Raw genomic sequence first — 18,110 nt, 5'->3', positions numbered from 1 at the left:
GGGAATTTGTTAGCCACAGTTTCTGAAGAGTGAGTTGGAGAGGACTTTTTAGTCTAGCATCTGTTCTGTCCCCAGAATGACGGGACTGTTGAGTTAATTCTCTCTCCTAGGTATTTTTAGACCGGGGTGGGCAAACTATGGCTCACGGGCCACATCCGGCCCTCCAGCCGGTTTAATCTGGCCCTCGAGCTCCTGTTGGGGAGCAGGGTCTGGGGCTTGCCCTGCTCCCACGCTCCAGCCAGGGAGCAGGGTTGGAGGCTGCTCCATGCATGTGTGCCAAGGCTCCCGGAAGCAGCATGTCTCCCCTCTGGCTCCTATGTTTAGGGGAAGCCAGGGGGCTTCGCATGCTGCCCCTACCCCAAGCGCCACCCCCACAGCTCCCATTGGCCAGGAACTGCAGCTAATGGAAGCTGCAGGGGCGGCACCTGTGGGCGGGGCAGTGTGTAGAGCCGCCTGGCCGCACCTCCGCATAGGAGCTGGAAGGGGGACATGCCGCTGCTTCCAGGAGCTGCTTGAGGTAAGCGCCGCCCGGAGCCTGCACCCCTGACCTCCTCCCGTGCCCAAACTCCCTGCCCCAGCCCAGAGCCCCCTCCTGCACCCTAAATTCCCTATTTCTGGCCCCACCCCAGAGTCCGCACGCCCAACCAGGGCCCTCACCCCCTCCTATACCCCAACCCCAATTTCGTGAGCATTCATGGCCCACCATACAATTTCCATACCCTGATGTGGCCCTCAGGCCAAAAAGTTTGCCCATCCCTGCTTTAGACTGTCGTCTAGTCCAGTATATCTATCTAGTGCCTCTCTTTGAAAATCTGCAGTGAAAACTAGTCATCAAACTTTTTTGCAGGTGGTTACATTACCCAAGTATTTTAATAGTTAAAGCATTAGGAAAAAATTTCTAACTTTTAAAGTTCATTACTTTGTTGTCTAACAAGAACAATTGTTCCTATCTAATTATTTCCTTTAGAGAATGCAGTTGGATATTATTCTGACGAGTTTGCAAGATCATACCCATGTAGCCTCACTACTTGGTTATAGTTCACCATCTGATGCAACAGAAGTTTCTTCACTATCTGTTGGCTATGGAAACCTCTCTGATCAAACATATGGTGTCCAGAGCAGCCATCCAGATACTCATCTAGCTGAAATTTTAATGAAGACTCTGCTAAGAAATTTAGGATTTTACACGGTATGTTTAGGGCTTGTCTTTAATTTTTTATAGTAATAATCAAGTTATTTATTTATTTATTCTTTTCAGTTTGGGTAAAATAATTATATGTTTCTCCTTTAATGTTTGTTCAAGAGACCTGCAACAGGAACCTGCAACCAGCTTCATTTCCCCCCTAAAAAGGACTAAAACTAATTTTTTAAGGGCCTTCTCTAAAGGGCTTGTCTAGATAGAGAGTTAGTGCATGCCAAGATGGAGTGTAAATCTATAGTGAATGAGGGTGCTGTGCGCTAACTGTCCATGTGGACCCTGCTACCACATGGACAATTAGTGCACGGAATGCTAGCATTATAGATTTACACCCCAGCTTGCTGTGCACTATCTGTCCATCTAAGACAAGCCCAGAGCAGTTTAGATTCAAGGTGAATCCCTACCAAACTTTGTATCTGAAACTCTGCTGATTTTTTTTTCTTTCTGAATTCTTATGTGAAAATTGAACTGGTATTTTTCTTTCCTTCCACTCCAGATTAGACAGTGAAAAATGCTAATCGTGTTAACATGTTCTTCTAAACCTTTATGTGTCAGTAGTCAGCCCATAACAAATTTTAAAGGGCCAGTTGCATATCTCTGGATATTGTGGTTCATGGGGAAATTTTCAAAGGCACAAAGATGAGTGTGGTGTCCAGCTCCCATGAATGCCTGTCTGTCCCTTTGTGCTTTTGAAAATCTCCTCCTTAGAATAGAAATACTTGACTGTATAACAGCAATCACAGTGACTGCTATAAAAATCTCAGTGATTGTGATTTCAGATTGTGTCCAAATTTATGTAGTCTGGGATTTTCAAAGGAACCTAAGAGAGTAAGGAGCCCAGTTCTCATTGACTTTCTTGGGTTCCTTTGTAAATCCCAGCCGTAAATGTTAGGAGGTGAAAGAGTTTCCTTTTAAGATACCAAGAGTATTATAATATTTGAAAATGGACAATATGTGATTATTCCTTTTGTCTAACTAGGATCAAGCCTTCGGAGAGTTGGAAAAGAATAGTGATAAGTTTTTACTTGGGACGTCATCATCTGAAAACAGCCAACCTGCTCATCTTCATGAGCTGTTGTGTTCACTGCAGAAACAATTGCTGGCTTATTGTCATATCAACAGTGTTAGTGAGGTACATGGGGTTTTTAGTCATATCTTCTGGAAATGTAACATTACTCCTCTTCAGTTTGTGAGCATCTACATAGGATAAGATTCGAATAATGTGTATTTGAAAGTTACAATCTAATACATGATGAAATCTTCTAAAATACATTTGTATTGTTTTGTTATAAGTAGTTTCTCTTGTTTCCAGAATTCTAGCAGTGTTGCACTGCTACACAAACACCTCCAGCTTTTACTGCCTCATGCTACAGATATCTATTCACGTTCTGCAACTCTTCTTAAGGAAAGTTCTTGGAATGGCAGTGTTGGGGAAAAACTAAGAGGTATATATTGCTAAAAAGGTCAAGTTTAAAGAGGTACCACAGACTTGAAATATACTAATTAAAAAAGAGTTTAAAGTAACTTCAGGTACCACAACTGTTTCTGAGTTCCCGTGACAATTTTTGTTTACTTAGATTCCAATACATTTAAAATGTTTTTCTGTCCCTTGTTGCTGTGTGGGGCAAAACCCGACCAAACGGGAAATTGACAAATTGCACAGATGCAGCAGTCAAACTGATGGTACATTTGATAGCACATTGTACTTAAAGTAAAAATGTAGATAAAATTAAGGAGACAATTTAAATCTCTAAGTGCTTTTAGTTATGCTTGTAGTGGTAACAATAGTTGACCAAAGTTCATAAAAATATTTTAGTCAAGTATGATTTTTTAAGGTGGTGTATATTAAACAAAAAACCCAACACAGGTACATTTTGAAAACTTTACAAATTAGGTTTTGTATGCATCATAGTCTCATGAACACTTGTTAATAAAATATGCTTGAGACAGACATTTTTAAGGTGATTTTCATGGGACATTTTACAATTTCACAGTATGAAATCATATAGAATAATTAAACTTTTAAGGACAATTGGGATGTTTTTCTTGCCAAAACTATTTAAATATAAAAGGACAGTATTTAATTATTTAATATTTTAAGGCATTTTTGGTTGCTGAATTTAAAAAGCAATGTAATTTATTTAACATAAACACACATCCCCTCCCTTTTCTTCCTTGTAGATGTAGTTTATGTATCTGCAGCTGGCAGTATGCTGTGCCAGATTGTTAACTCATTGTTGTTACTGCCCGTGTCAGTGGCCCGGCCTTTATTGAGTTATCTGCTAGATCTGTTGCCACCTCTTGATCGCCTTAATAGACTGTTACCCGCCGCTGCCCTATTAGAAGATCAGGAATTACAGTGGCCGCTTCATGGTAAGTAACATTTTTCATCTGAAAAAGAAGAAAATAGCAAGTTAAAATTAGAATAGGTAAATATGTTCTATAAATTGGAAACTGTTTATTTTGTGTCCCTTTAATCTCAAAATGTCTCAGTATCCCTCCCATCTAACCTTTACAATTTATTAACGTACCTTGCTGTAAACTAAGTATTTTGCACTACAAACAAATTACTTGATCCTGCATGTCTATAATTCCTTTTGACTTCAGTGAGAGTTTCAGGTGCACAAGGAATGTAGGATTAGGGCCAAAATACCCAGTCTGTAATGCATGAAAATGTTGTGCTTTTGTTGTAAAATGTTATTCCTCCTGTGCCGTTATATAGTATACTATCCAGACTTTCCAGTATTATTAATGCTTTCTGGTATGGAGTCGGATAAAATTAACTTTAATAGACAATATTACCTACTAACTTTTTTCTGAACAAATACTGTCAAGTATTTATGCTCCTTCCAAAATAGAAAATGGAGGGGAAAATGGCAGGGGTTTTGGGAAGGGGAGTTGTTACAGTTATTTGCAAACCATTGAATTATTTCCTAATCAGATTATATATGACCATGTTTGCTGCTTTTTGGAGAAATGCTATTTGCAACACGTGACAAAGGTTTTACTAAAGCATTTTTTTAAATAAATCATGAGTGAGTGGAATATGGGACAAAGTTGTTAGAAGCAGTGGAATCGCATTTTTTAATCAGTTCAACAGACAACTTTATGGAAGGAAATTCAGCCATGTATGGGGTGAAGATGATGATGACATATGGGTACAATATATATATATACTTTTAAAATTGTCCCAAAATACACAAAATGTCGTCACACTAAACACCCCAAAGTTATTTACAGAGGAATATCTTCTGGACTGTGTTAAGGTGAATAAAATGGCTAAGAGGCAAAAGGAGTTTTCTGACTACTTTGAAATTAGTTACAAAATTGGAAGACCATTATGAAAGTAATAGATTACTAGCAGAATTAAAAAAGGCTTTTGTACCTGCTCTCACCAAACTCGAACCCAAAAATTCTAAAGTGCATAAATGGAAAGATGATAGTAAAGCTGCAGTATTTTCAACCATCTTTTTTATACAAGGAAGGTTGGGGGAAAAGTAAGTAATTGGACATATCCAAGGAGAATGATAAGATCTAAAATATTTACCTCCCAAAAAGTTACCTGAGGATCTACAGCAATATACATATGTTCTTTGGTAGGATTTTGCCAAAGCAATACATTCTGTCAGATTATTGAGTTTTGTATTAGTCTGTTTTTCAGAATAGAAAATTAAATCTATTTTGACTAATTATTTATAATGCTTTAGGTGGAACTGAACTAATTGATCCTGCTGGAGTGCCCTTACCTCAGCCTGCCCAATCTTGGGTATGGCTTGTTGATCTAGAGAGAACTGTAGCTCTGCTTATTGGACGCTGTCTTGGTGGAATGCTTCAGGGATCCCACGTGTCCCCAGAGGAACAGGATACAGCCTATTGGTTGAAAACACCACTGTTCAGTGATGGAGTGGAAATGGACATTCCTCATTTAGGTAGTTTGCTAAATTGCTAAATGTAAAATTACTATATGTAGGTTTTTATAATTTTTCATTGCTGTTGTTTAACGTTGCCACATTTTCAAGCCTGGGTATTGTCATCCTCACAAACTTTTGGAGATGCTGGAGGAATAGGCAGTAGGAGATCTAGATCTTTAATTTCCAGCCTTCATGAACTTAAGTATGCACATTTTTTAGGTGTCTTGAAGTGCCTCCCAGTGACTTTAGCAATATTAGGAATCCCTGTATAGGTGATGCCATTTTAAGTAAAGTATCAGTTACACTTGGTCTAAGCAGGGTTAGGAAACACTGTACTTAAAATGGTGGCAGAGCATCTACGTTAGGACTCCCAATATCATAGCAATTGATGGAATGGTCTTAACAATGGTGAGAAACTTTTGAAAAATATCCCTAGAGTAGACAGATCTATAAAAGCGTGTTTCTTTCCAAGCCAATTTATGCTTTTGGCCTCCGGATTGAGATTGACAGTAGGATGGTCTTGGCTATGAGAAGTAAGTCTCATCCTGTGGATTCCTAGGGGTGGATGGAAAGGAAGAAGAAAAGAATAAAATTTACCAATAAGTACCATTTTTGTATTCTAAAATATTGGCCTAACTTTTCCATCAGTTAAGCTCTGTACATTTATTCCTTTGTTGTAGTATATTAAATTGTGTATACAGTTTGTAAGATTTGGTTTAATGTGTAATCTTTATATTTCTTTCTTATAAGAAATAATTTATCTTTGTTAGGTTTTGCTATACCTCCCTCTCGCTTCCCCCTTTAAGGAGATTCTAGCTAAATGAGCATAAATAACATTTCACCAAAACATATATGGTAAATCTTTGGGTTCAGTTCTGAAATGTCTAATCAGGATTAGGAAGATCTGTGCTATATGGTTTGCCATTTGAACTCTGATTTATTTATATCTTAATATGAAAAGTAAGAAATTGGATATTTATAAGTAAATATAAACTTCCGCATATCATAGAATCATAGGACTGGAAGGGACCTCGAGAGGTCATCTAGTCCAGACCCCTGCACTCATGGCAGGACTGAGTATTATCTAGAACATCTCTGACAGGTGTTTGTCTAACCTGCTCTTAAAAATCGATGGAGATTCCACAACCTCCTTAGGCAATTTATTCCAGTGCTTAATCAGCGTAGGAGCTTTGATGTTTATAAACAGAAAAATCAACTATTTCAAAATTTTTAAGGGAAAAAATAACAAGCTTTCTTTTTTCACCGAGTTGTATCATTTCAACTTGGATGTACTATTTCCCATTTCATTTGCATTAAACATTCATATTTACTGTCAAAAAGGATCATCATTGTACATAATTTGTGAAAGGAAAGTACAGTAAAAGCTGTATTATCTGGCACTTTACCAACCGGAAAGCTCTATAAACCAGCATTTCTGATCTTAATTGAAAGTCCAGTTTATAGTCCACTTGGCACACGGCCAGCAGGCTCCCTACCTGGCTCTTTGTGGCTCCCCGGAAGCAGTGACCTATCCCTGCTGCTCCTAGGTGGAGGCATGCCTAGGCGGCTCTGCGTGCTGCCACTGCTCCGAGCGCTGGCTGCACAGTTCCCATTGGCTGAGAACTGCGGTCAGTGGGAGCGGCACCTGCGGGCGGAGGCAGCACACAGAGCTGCCTCGCCACGCCTCCACCTAAGAGCAGCAGGGACATGTTGCTGCTTGCGGGGAGCTGCCCGAGGTGAGTGCCGCCCGGATCTGGCACCCCCTCCCACACCCAAACTCCCTCCCAGAGCCTGGGCCCCCATCCCGCACCCGAATTCCCTCCCTCTTAGTTAACTGGAATTTTTGACTTACCGGCAGGATAACTCAGTTTTTACTTTATTACAGTAAAAGCTTTGAGAACCTATATGACTATACAGCAGTAGGAGTAACACGTGCAGAGCTACTGTGGAGTTGCTGGGATGGCTGTCACTCTTCTTTCTGGATCTCCCTGTAAAATGTATGGAGGAGCAGGAGTCCTGGTGCTGAGCCCTGGCATTGAGTATAGGTGGTGGCCTCTGGACAGTGTGGTCACTTTACAGTTGGGGACAGGGAGATTCCCTGTCCTGAGGAATGGAAAGAGCAGGGGTGATAGGGTTTTTCCTTGTGGGATGATGGAGTGATCATTGGGTTGTCCTTTTTCTACCCCTTCAATAGCTTGCAAAAAGTAGTGACTGTATGTGCTTATCAAAATCAGCAGAATCTAAAACCCAAATATTTCCCTTACTTTAGACAAATGCATGAGTTCCCTGTTGGAAGTGGCCCTCTCTGGAAATGAGGAACAGAAGCCATTTGATTATAAGCTGCGACCTGAGATTGGTGTCTTCGTTGATTTGGCCTTGGGTTGTACAAAAGAGCCAGCCCGTAGTCTCTGGCTCAGTATGCAAGACTATGCTGTTAGTAAAGGTAAGAAAATGAAAACAGAAGTAAAAGACTTTTACATATCTTGTAAACCTGGAAGATAATTTTATGTGCAGAATAATGACATTACAGTGCTCCGACTATTAACCCTGTTGCCAAACTACTTGCTTGCTTCAGGTCATCCTCAGCCGGGCGTTGAGTACTCCGTGACAACAATCTGTAACTTCCATGGCAACATAAATTTTGTTGCCATGTAATACCATTCAGTCCAGTCACTACACACTTACACAAACAGACACAGCAATTGCTCATATTTGGAAGTAACCATTGTTATAAAATTAATCTATTTTTTGTAGTAGCGGGTCAATAAAATTTTGATTTCATCCTTTTTTTTTTTTTAAAGAATAAACAAGAACAAATACTCCACAGATGTTTCCCACAAAAAAAAGTACCACTTTTTTGACATTTTGTATTGCCTAGCTTATCAGCCTACATTTCTAGTAGCCCTTACTTAGCGCTTGCAAACTACACTCCATTTCTAGCTCCTGCCAACTAGCTCCAGAGAACAGCACATTGAGTATGTGCTGTTATCCTGTAACACTTTCTTGTGAGGAAAGCTGGATAATAAGAAGCAATTGCAGGCAGAGGCTTGCTGGGCAGGGGACAGAATAAAATATTGGGCATCTGCTTGCAGCAAATTGGAGAATTTGGTTGAAGGAATGCTGAAATCCATGGTGCTTTGGAAAACTAACGAATTCCTGAGCTGGGAAATCAATGAGGTTCTGAGATGAATGGATCACTTTGCACCTCTTAGAGCTATTCTTTCAGGTTGTCTGCGGATTCAGTCAAGCCAGGCTAAGTTCACATTTTCAAGGCTATTGCATTGCAACCATAATGGCTAGAATCATAATTATTTTTAAAAATAAAAGCTTCTGAATCATGAGTCTGCAGCAAGATGTGTATACCATCTTTGTGGAAAACTCTGGGCCCTAATCATAAGTTTTGAGATCCAAAAAGACTGCTTTGTTCCATAACTATATATAACATCATAAATAGGGCCCTACCAAATTCAGGGTCCATTTTGGTCAATTTCACAACCAGGGAGTTTTAAAATTAGTCAGTTTCACATTTTCAGATGTTTACATCTGAACTTTTACGGTGTTGTAACTGTGGGGGTCACGATCCAAAAGATGGTCGGGAGGGGGGAGGGGGGGGTCGAAAGGCTATGTAGCTGGGTTGTGGGATTGCTACCCTTATTTCTGCCCTTCTGTTGGCTGGGGCACTGCCTTCAGAGCTGGGCAGCCAGCGAGGAAGGCTTCTGGCTGGGCACCCAGATCTAAAGCCAACACTACCACAGGCAGCAGCCCAGATGTGAGGTCATAGGATATAGCGGGGTGGGTTTTCTCGGCAATCTCCCATCCCAGTGGGGGGCTGACAGCTGGAGCCACAGCCTCCCTGGGTGGGGGGCGGAGGGGGAGGGACAGCTTGAGCTGCAGAGCTTCCTGCAGCCGGGGAAGATCTTGGAGGTGGGTCTGACCTGGAGCAGGCCCTGCAGGGGAAGAGGAAGTCTCAATCCCTGTCTGGGACTTGCAGCTGGAGCCTTGCGCAGGGTAGGAGTTCCGTGGCTGGGCTCCAGATTTCATGGGGAAAATCATATTTCACGGTCCGTGATGCGTTTTTCATGGCTGTGAATTTGGTAGGGCCCTAATTGTAAAATAGGTTGCTGTTATATTTAAAGTAGTTTCCAAATATCGATGTGAACATTTCCTTTTGTAGATTATTTTTACTTTTAATATTGGAAGTATGGCTGTATAAATATTTGCAATGGAATTGGAAAAGTTCAAAATGTGGTTTATACATTTTTTGATTCTGTGGTACTGATCTACTTCTGTGAAAAATATATTAGATTTTGTGGGGTTTGCTTGATGGTAGGGTTGTTTTGTAGCAAAAACAGGCTATTTTCTTCATGGTCCTCTTTTTCAAGTGAGAAATGAAATTTTTAAAATTATGAATTGTCACTGTTTGATGTGAAAATGGGCATTTAATAAAAATGTTGCAAGAAGTTTGATTTTTGGACCTCAAGATGACCTGCAACAATACTGAAGTTTTTCAGGGGTAGGAATTTCACTCAAAACACATTAACAAGATCTGCGCGATTCTCAATAAGGCCCTAATTCAGGAAAGCTTCCCTAATAAAGACAGTAATTAAGTACATGAGGTTGATGGGGATGAAGCACATGCTTAGCATTTAAGCATATATTTAAATGCTATCTTGAATAGGATTGAATTTAAGCACATGCTTAAGTGACTTCCTGAATCAGGGCCTGAAACATTAAAGGGGGCAAGATCATGGCTTGGTATACATGCACCTGCATGGCCTTCCTGGACCTTGGGTTTGGGTGTGTAGACATAAGTGAGCCCACTAACTCTCCTGAGCAGGAATGGAGGGCATGGGTGCAGCCTTGCCCCTTCTCTCCACACACACTAGCCCTAGGGTACATGTGTCAGGGCTAGCAACAGATTACTCTCCATTTCCCCTTGTTTCTCCATCTTTTCTTTTCCAAGGGCAAATGGGAAGTAACAGGGAAGGAATTGTGATTGGCTGGGTCATGATTTCTTCTCTGTGCCGCACCTGGGATGACACAGGTACATCCCACTACCTTTTTGCAGGGCAGTTTATAAATGCACAGTCTAGCCCTAGAGATTTTAGAAACATGTAAGACTGTAAAGTAGCTGTATTTAGGGTAATAGCTGGTTTTGCAATGATTTTAATAGTAGAATTTTTGATCTACATACTGGAAGTTTTTTACTGGGTTTGAAATTGCTGTATCTTCACGAGAACAGAGTCTATTTTAAAAGAACCATCATTTTTCCAATCAGTTTTTGAAAAACACCTACAGAGTTTGAAAAATTCAGATCTCAAGGGAGGAAGTATCAGAGGGGTAGCCGTGCTAGTCTGAATCTGTAAAAAGCAACAGAGGGTCCTGTGGCACCTTTAAGACTAACAGATGCAAGTGACTTGCATCTGAAGAAGTGAGGTTCTTACCCACGGAAGCTTATGCTCCCAATACTTCTGTTAGTCTTAAAGGTGCCAAGGGAGGAAGGATACTTAAAAAAATAAATACTGGTCTGTTTTAGATTGTCACGACTGTAACCGATATGGGTGATTTCAAAAATGCAGCAGAAAGGCTCATAAGACAGCTCATGAGTTACTAAGTCTGTTGTCAAATTTAGTCATTTGGGACTCCAGAGCAAGCTATTACTCTACTATGAGTATTTATTAACTTTTGTATTGTTCAGGATCCTGTTGTGTTTCAATATTATAAACTTTATAAATTTATAAAAATTAAAAATAGGTTGGAAAATCTTGTTGTTTTCATTGCCCTTTCCTGGGCATATGGATATGAGGGAGGGTTAATTTCAGTGCAGTTTAGTGATCTAAAGTGAATGTCTTTGAAACCTTGTTTGCTAGTCAGAATCTCTTTTTATTCAAGCTTTGATCAATGCAGTTTAGTATCTCTGTAGCAGACACAATTTTTGCACTGATAGATCTGAAGACGAGACTAGTGTCCTTAAGCAAGGACTCTTCCTAATTTAGACTTGGAGTATTCTGATCAGCTTCTGTATTTGTAATTTTCAGGTCAAATTATAAGCAACTCACATAATTTCAATCTTTAGATAAACAGGGTGGGCAAGGTAATATCTTTATTGAACCAACTTTTGTTTGTGAAAGAAACCAGCTTTCAAGCTACACAGAACTCTTTTTTAGGTCTGGGAAAAGTACTCAGAATATCACACTAAATACAGGGTGGAACACATCATTTAGCATAAGTAGTTAACACACATTCTGAGAGAGACAAGGAGGGTGAAGTAATATATTTTATTGAACCAACTTCTGCTGGTGAATGAGACAAGCTTTCAAGCTCACAGAGAGCTCTGAAGAAGACTGTTAACACCTCTCCACTTCCCCTTGAAGAAGAGCTCTATGTAGCTTGAAAGCTTGTCTCTTTCACCAAAAGAAGTTGGTCCAATAAAAAATATCTTTCTAATATCTTGCGACCAACACGGCTACAACAGCGCTTCAGACAGTCTTTAGATAAGTTACCCAGAAATAGAACTGCATCTTCATAATGTTCTAATAGAAAATTTTAAGTCAAGAATAATGAAAAGTGTGTGGCTGGAAAGCTTCTTTGAAGCATATTTCAAGTCTATCAACATTAGTTTCAATTAGTTCTTAACACCTCATTTAAGCAAATGATGCTATAATTATTAACATGATTTATTTAAAATTTCATTGGTGTTTCTAAGGATTTTGTTTTAATCCACCCCTTGTTTGTTGCATTAAGTGTTTTGTTAATCAGTACTCTTAGCTTATTTCATTAACATTAAATCCATTTATAAATTGGCAAAATGTTTAGCGGGAAGAAGATTTTAAGTAACTTCATAACTAATGCTGTTTTATAGTAAGAATTAGTTTTTGGAAATCCCAGTAAATGTTAACAGTTCGTTTTTATTTTCAGATTGGGACAGTGCAACCTTAAGTAACGAGTCACTCTTGGATACTGTGTCTAGATTTGTTCTTTCAGCTCTTTTGAAACACACAAATTTACTTAGTCAAGCTTGTGGTGAGAGCAGGCAAGTAACTTGAAACTATGTTTAAATCTTTAGGTACTCTCTTTTTTTTTTTTTTTTAATTAAACATTATATGATTTTTCTATTATGGCTCTTTGTAGATATCAGCCTGGCAAAGCCCTGGCAGAAGTATACCGCTGTGTGTATAAAGTTCGGAGTCGCTTGCTTGCTTGCAAAAACATGGAACTTATTCAAACTAGGTCATCCTCAAGAGACAGATGGGTAAGAATGAAAAATATCTGCTTGATTATAGGATTTTGCTCCATGTTGTGAGAAAATATTAATGAAATATTGTATATACTCTATGTATAATGATCACTTTCCAAACGTTTCTTCATTCACTCAGCTAGAAATTTTGCACTTCATTAAAATTACTTTGTTTTTAAAGCATGTTTTCAAATTAAAATGTGGAATATATATATATACATTTTTAGTAGCCCTCAATTTCAGTAAGTTATTATTCTTTATTTATTTAGTACCCATTATTTGAATAAGGTGCCTTACAAATCCCTTAGCTTAAATAGGACACAGTCTAACTTGGAGAAGTTCAGTGCAGGCAATTAAAGGTTGAGGCCCAAGGAATGAAAGCAGACAGAATAGTAGTTGTTTAGCAAATGGAGGCTATTTTGAAAAAAAGGATTTAAAATAAGATCTGAAGGCAGAGGAGAAGATGCATAGGAAAAGGAAATGTGGAAAAAATCCTGTGGAAAAAATCCTGCAGAATCAAGAGTGGGAGAAGTGGATATAGGAGGAATCAATGGCAGAGATGTAGGCAAGGGCAGAAGCTCTAAAATGAAACCGCGAATGTTGGGCTGTATATTATATCCTTATTGGTTCTTTTAGTTTACTATTCAAGAACAAAGCCAGTTCAACCAATTAATGTTGAAGCCTGTGTTGTTAATGAGTTTTAAGCAGTAAGACACTTCAGAATATGCACAGTTTTTGGTAAATCAGATTTTGGACACTTATTACCTTTTGGCAAATTCAGATTCAGAATGTATCTAGTTTGAATGTTCTTTCACCTTGCATAAAATCAGTAAGTTTGTTTTCTCTTTAATAAAAAAATTAAATGAAGCTCTTTTAAAATGCAGTATAGTTGTAGTCATGTCGGTCCCAACCTTGTCACTTTTAAAAGGCTTTTTTGTGTTGTGAGGCTGTGGCATGTGGTTCAGGAGTGTTCTCAAATCATCAAGTATTTGTAGTAACTTATCCACCTGACAGTAAGTAGCAATTATGAGTTGGAGAGAAAGGGATATGTACACCATGTTATAGCCTCCAACCCATAGATTAATACATTTTAAGGACAGAAGGGACCATTATGATCAAATAGTCTGACCTCTTTGGATAACCCAGGCCACAGAACCTCACCCAGTAATTTCTGCATAAAGCTCATAACTTCTGTTTGAGCTTTAGTGTACCCTTTAGAAAGATATTCAATCTTGATTTAAAGACTTCAGGGGATGGAGAATCCACCACATCCCTACATAAGTTGTTCCTGTGGTTAATTACTCTCAATTTGCACCTTACTTCTAGTCTGAATGTGTTTAGCTTCAGCTGTGAACAGTTGGATCTCTTTATGCCTTTTTCTGCTAGATTATAGAGCTGTCTACTATCAGAAATCCCTTCCCCATGTAGGTACTTGTACAGTAGGCTCAAGGTACTCTTAATCTTCTCTTGGGTAAACTAAATAGAATTTCTTAAGTCTCTCACTATAAGAAATATTTTCCAGGTCTTGAATCATTTCTATAACTCTGTTCTGAACCCTTTCCAGTTTTTTAACATCCTTTTTCGATTGTGAACACCAGAACTGGATACAGTACTCCAGTAATGGTCTCACTAATGGGGTTTAGAGATGTAATACCATCTCTCTGCTCCTACATGATATTTTCCTGTTCATGCATCCGAGGATCCTGTTTGCTCTTTTTAGCTGTAGCACCACACCACACTGTGAGCTCTGGTTCAGTTGGCTATCTACCATAACCACTAAAACCTTTTCTGTATTGCTGCATTCCAGGATACTGTCATACTGTTTAGAGTTTTTAAATATTGGTCCAACATTAGCTTTTTCCCAGTCCTTTAGAACTTCTCCAGTGTTCCAAGATTTGTTTAAGACCAACATTAATTGTTCAGAGAGCTCCTCTTCAATATTTTTGTACTCTTTGGTGCAGATTATCTGGTCCTGCTGATTTTAAAAATGATTTTTAATAGCTGCTATTTAAAATCTCCCTAGTTGCTGATGGAATTGAAAGTATTTCCTTATCACTGAAAGATGTGAATATATCATGCTGCTACTTTCCATATACAGAATAGGAGTATTTATTGACTACTTAGTTTTACCATCCTTATTTATACCATTGTTAGGGATTTTGTTTGCTCCTGAAACATTTAAAGAATTCCTTATTGTCCTTAATCCTACTGGCCATAGATTTTTCACTGATGCCTTTAGTTTCATTTATCAATTGATTGTTTGTGAACTGGTAATTTGTACTCATTGCTATCTGCTTCCTCTGTTTTCCATGTATTATATATATTTCTTTAATTGCTAATTTTACTTCCCTTTTTAACCAGGGTGTTTTTTAAATCAAAGAAGTCGCCTTATGTGATTTCAGAACTGTAGGTGTTTTGGGACATCTAATAAAGCCTTCTTAAGGCCCAGTTTTTTCTTTCATTCAGTTTTGTTGATGATTGTTTTCAGCTTTGTGAAACTGGCCCTTTTAAAGTGCAAAGTACATATATAATACTAGTCAAGGCTGTGTTCTGTGGTTATCATTATCTCCCTGCTATAGTCTTTTTTCATATCCTAAAATTGCTACATTTTGTGTGTGTGAGATAAGTTAACATCTGATCTTGCAGTTCTATGTGTGTTTAATTTCCTAAAAGTGAATGGAAGTTTTGTCTATGTAAGAACTGCAAATTCATGCTCTGTGAATGTGAACATAAAATGAGTATTTATTGGATGCAATTTTAAACCAACTCAAATATTGGCCATAGAATGAAACCTTATAAGGATCATATGCCATTTAAAGTGAGAGAACTCTTCCCAATAACGGCATGTTGATGCTATGATGTTGAAGTTTCAAAGTCTGACGCTTGAGCCTAAAACCAAATACCTCATTGTACTACTGCATATATACAAAAGAGCTAAGTAACAGTTTCTATAGAAAGCATCACTCTCAATTTCCTAACTTGTATGTATTTAAAGTCTTTGCCATAATATGGCATTAATGTAGTTTTCTGCCTTTGATGTTTGTCCAACTCAATATACCAATTAATGCCTTCTCATAGGAAAATAATTTTTTTGTTTAATATTTTTTCAACATTACAGTTTTTCATTTGGTGAGAAGTGATTTCACCGTGTAACTTAAACAACTTTGTTTAGATGTCAGAAAACCAGGAGTCTGCAGATATTGATCCCCAAGAGCATTCTTTTACTCGGACCATTGATGAAGAAGCTGAAATGGAGGAGCAGGCAGAGAGAGACAGAGAAGAGGGGCATCCAGAACAAGAAGATGAAGAGGAGGAAAGAGAGCATGAAGTCATGACAGCCGGAAGTAAGTAGACATTAAATGTAGGAATGCAATTTCATGGTTTCTAGAAAGGACTGTACATTTGTTTAACAAAGGACAAATTAAAAATTAATCTAGAAGTTTTTACTTCAGACATCCAAAATGTCATTGAGTTTATTTGTGTAAAATTTTAGTGTATTCATTGGGTCAAAATATAAGAAATATTCTGCACTTTTTAATAAGTGTGTGTGTGTGTGCGTATACAATATACTTTCTATATGTATATGTATGTAGTAACAGATTGATTTTAAATATCTCTTATTCTAGAGTTTGGAATAAAATTTATTGTTGCTAACATTGGATTGGTTTGGAATTTACTGATGTTGTTGAATGCCTGCTTAATCAGACCTTTGTAATAATTACTAATGTATGTTTTTCAGTGCACTTCATATTTGCACCACCACCTGTAAACTTCATGGACTGTCTAGATAATTTGTAATTGTTGATATTTAAATATGGCTTGCAAAGAAAATTGCCAAATTCCTTCAACTTTGGTAGTTTTTGCAGAATTGGGTCTTGTACCCAGGCTAAAAGGGATATTCAGCCTGTTAATTAAAATATTGTGTTTTTTCCTCCTTTGATGAAGCCACATCTAACCATATTAGAATAATAGAATACCAGGGTTGGAAGGGCCCTCAGGAGGTCATCTAGTCCAACCCCCTGCTTAAAGCAGGACCAATTCCCGGACAGATTTTTGCCCCAGATCCCTAAATGGCCCCCTCAAGGATTGAACTCACAACCCTGGGTTTAGCAGGCCAATGCTCAAACCACTGAGCTATCCCTCCCCCCACCTTGGATATTTAGGGGCTAGTTTCCATATCAGTGTGACATTCCCAATATGCTCTATGCTAGTGACTTATTCCCCTCTCCTCAGGGAGGAGCCTGCCAGGGCTACCCTGACCAAGGGGTAAGGAGAACCTGCATAGAAAACTGCTTCATTTCTGCTCCAGGACTTAACTTTGCTTGGGGGGCGGGTCTTGGATAAGACTGTTTTCTAATTTCTGTTGATTTGTAATGACTGAGAGGCCTGCAAAACGTTTGGTAGAAGATTCTTCCCAGTGACCCAAAGCTAACAAATGCCTAGGCTTGTTTTCCTAGAATCAGGCTGAAGCTATAAAGAGACCCCATTTGCTACCAAACCCAGAGCCATAGACCCACCAACAGGGTCTTCCAGCTTGCACTGTAGAGGGATATAGAACTAGACTGGGCCCATCATTTCCCTTAGAAGAACCTACTTGTTTTTGTTTTGCTCCCACAGCACAGGTAGACAGATTAGGATTCTTCTTGGTTTTAAAATAAAAAAAGCCCTGTAATTGCTAGACTTCCCATTAAAAGAACCTTCAAAACACGGAGCTTGGACTATGAAAAGGACCAAGCTTATGGAGGAAAGTGAGACCACAGAGTAGTATTTCCTCTCTGGAGACAAATCTGAGATTTTGGTCTCAGTCCACACAGCTCTAGAGATGTGATAGGAAAGAATGTGAATAGCCAGCTCATCCCAGATGATTAGGAGAGATGACCTGAAAATTATTACCAGGTAAAGTAATTCAAAACCTGCTATCTAGCTACCTAAATTTCTTTCTTCTGTGGTAAAGGAGCCACAGTCCCTTCTGAAAGGGAGTGGGGGAAGTGGATTCATGTCTCCAGAGGAATTTTGAAGCATCTTCAACAACCTTGACAGCTTCGTGTGTATCTACCCAAACAATATTAGCATGCTCTACCCAAACAATATTAGCATGGACTGATGTATTCCTGAAGATCAGGAATTGTTATAGTCAGGTGGTCTCTCTCTGTAAGATAATTCCAGTAGCAGTTTTTGTTTCCGAAGCATTGCTCAACTCTTTCAGATTTTTTTGTCGGAGCTCTGGGTTTCACCTCTCTTACTCAGACACTGTTGTCTTCAATTCTGGAGTGGTGATATTCAGGCAAAAACTCTACTACTAGCCTCTTAAATATTTGGGAGAAAGATTGTTTGAGAAGACCGTAGCAAAGTGACCTCTGAAGAGGAAATCCAAAAAGAAATTGGCATCTGCCAAATGATGCTGGAACTGCTACAGGCAATATGGGAGAAGAAAATAGTCCTTTTGTGTCTCCCACTGAAATAGAGATATGACTGAAGGGAAAGCCATTTCTCCAGAGGAAATGAACAGACCAAAAATCAAATGACCTCGAGAAGATTTTACAGGCTACCCCACTGCCAACACCAGTTCTTCTGCATGACTGCATATCCCCCAGGTGCATACTGCTACACAAATCCCATTGATTGGTCTGTGGATCTAGATTTGATTGAAAATTGGAAAGTTTCTTTCTTACTGAAAATTTCTTTTCTCCAAGAATTCAAGTACACAGATGTTGACCAACCAGCACTTGTTTGGTTAGGCTGCAATTTGGTGTGCATTGGAATT

At 38.8% G+C, this 18,110-nt stretch overlaps 1 protein-coding gene across 13 annotated transcripts in view; it reads left to right on the top strand.

Moving 5' to 3' along the window:
* Positions 1-18,110, top strand: part of HERC1 (HECT and RLD domain containing E3 ubiquitin protein ligase family member 1) — a 218,434-nt gene that overhangs the window by 81,316 nt on the left and 119,008 nt on the right. For all 13 annotated transcript variants that reach the window (XM_065558371.1, XM_065558376.1, XM_065558370.1 and 10 more), the window contains 9 exons: positions 968-1,189; positions 2,178-2,330; positions 2,511-2,643; positions 3,380-3,571; positions 4,906-5,127; positions 7,379-7,552; positions 12,028-12,142; positions 12,241-12,361; positions 15,519-15,690. In XM_065558371.1, the coding sequence (XP_065414443.1) occupies positions 968-1,189; positions 2,178-2,330; positions 2,511-2,643; positions 3,380-3,571; positions 4,906-5,127; positions 7,379-7,552; positions 12,028-12,142; positions 12,241-12,361; positions 15,519-15,690 (1,504 nt within the window). The remainder of the gene's footprint in view (positions 1-967; positions 1,190-2,177; positions 2,331-2,510; positions 2,644-3,379; positions 3,572-4,905; positions 5,128-7,378; positions 7,553-12,027; positions 12,143-12,240; positions 12,362-15,518; positions 15,691-18,110) is intronic.

The sequence above is a fragment of the Chrysemys picta genome, chromosome 10 (genome assembly GCF_011386835.1).
Source record: "Chrysemys picta bellii isolate R12L10 chromosome 10, ASM1138683v2, whole genome shotgun sequence".
NCBI lineage: Eukaryota > Metazoa > Chordata > Testudines > Emydidae > Chrysemys > Chrysemys picta.
This window is presented reverse-complemented; position numbering and strand designations above follow the sequence as displayed.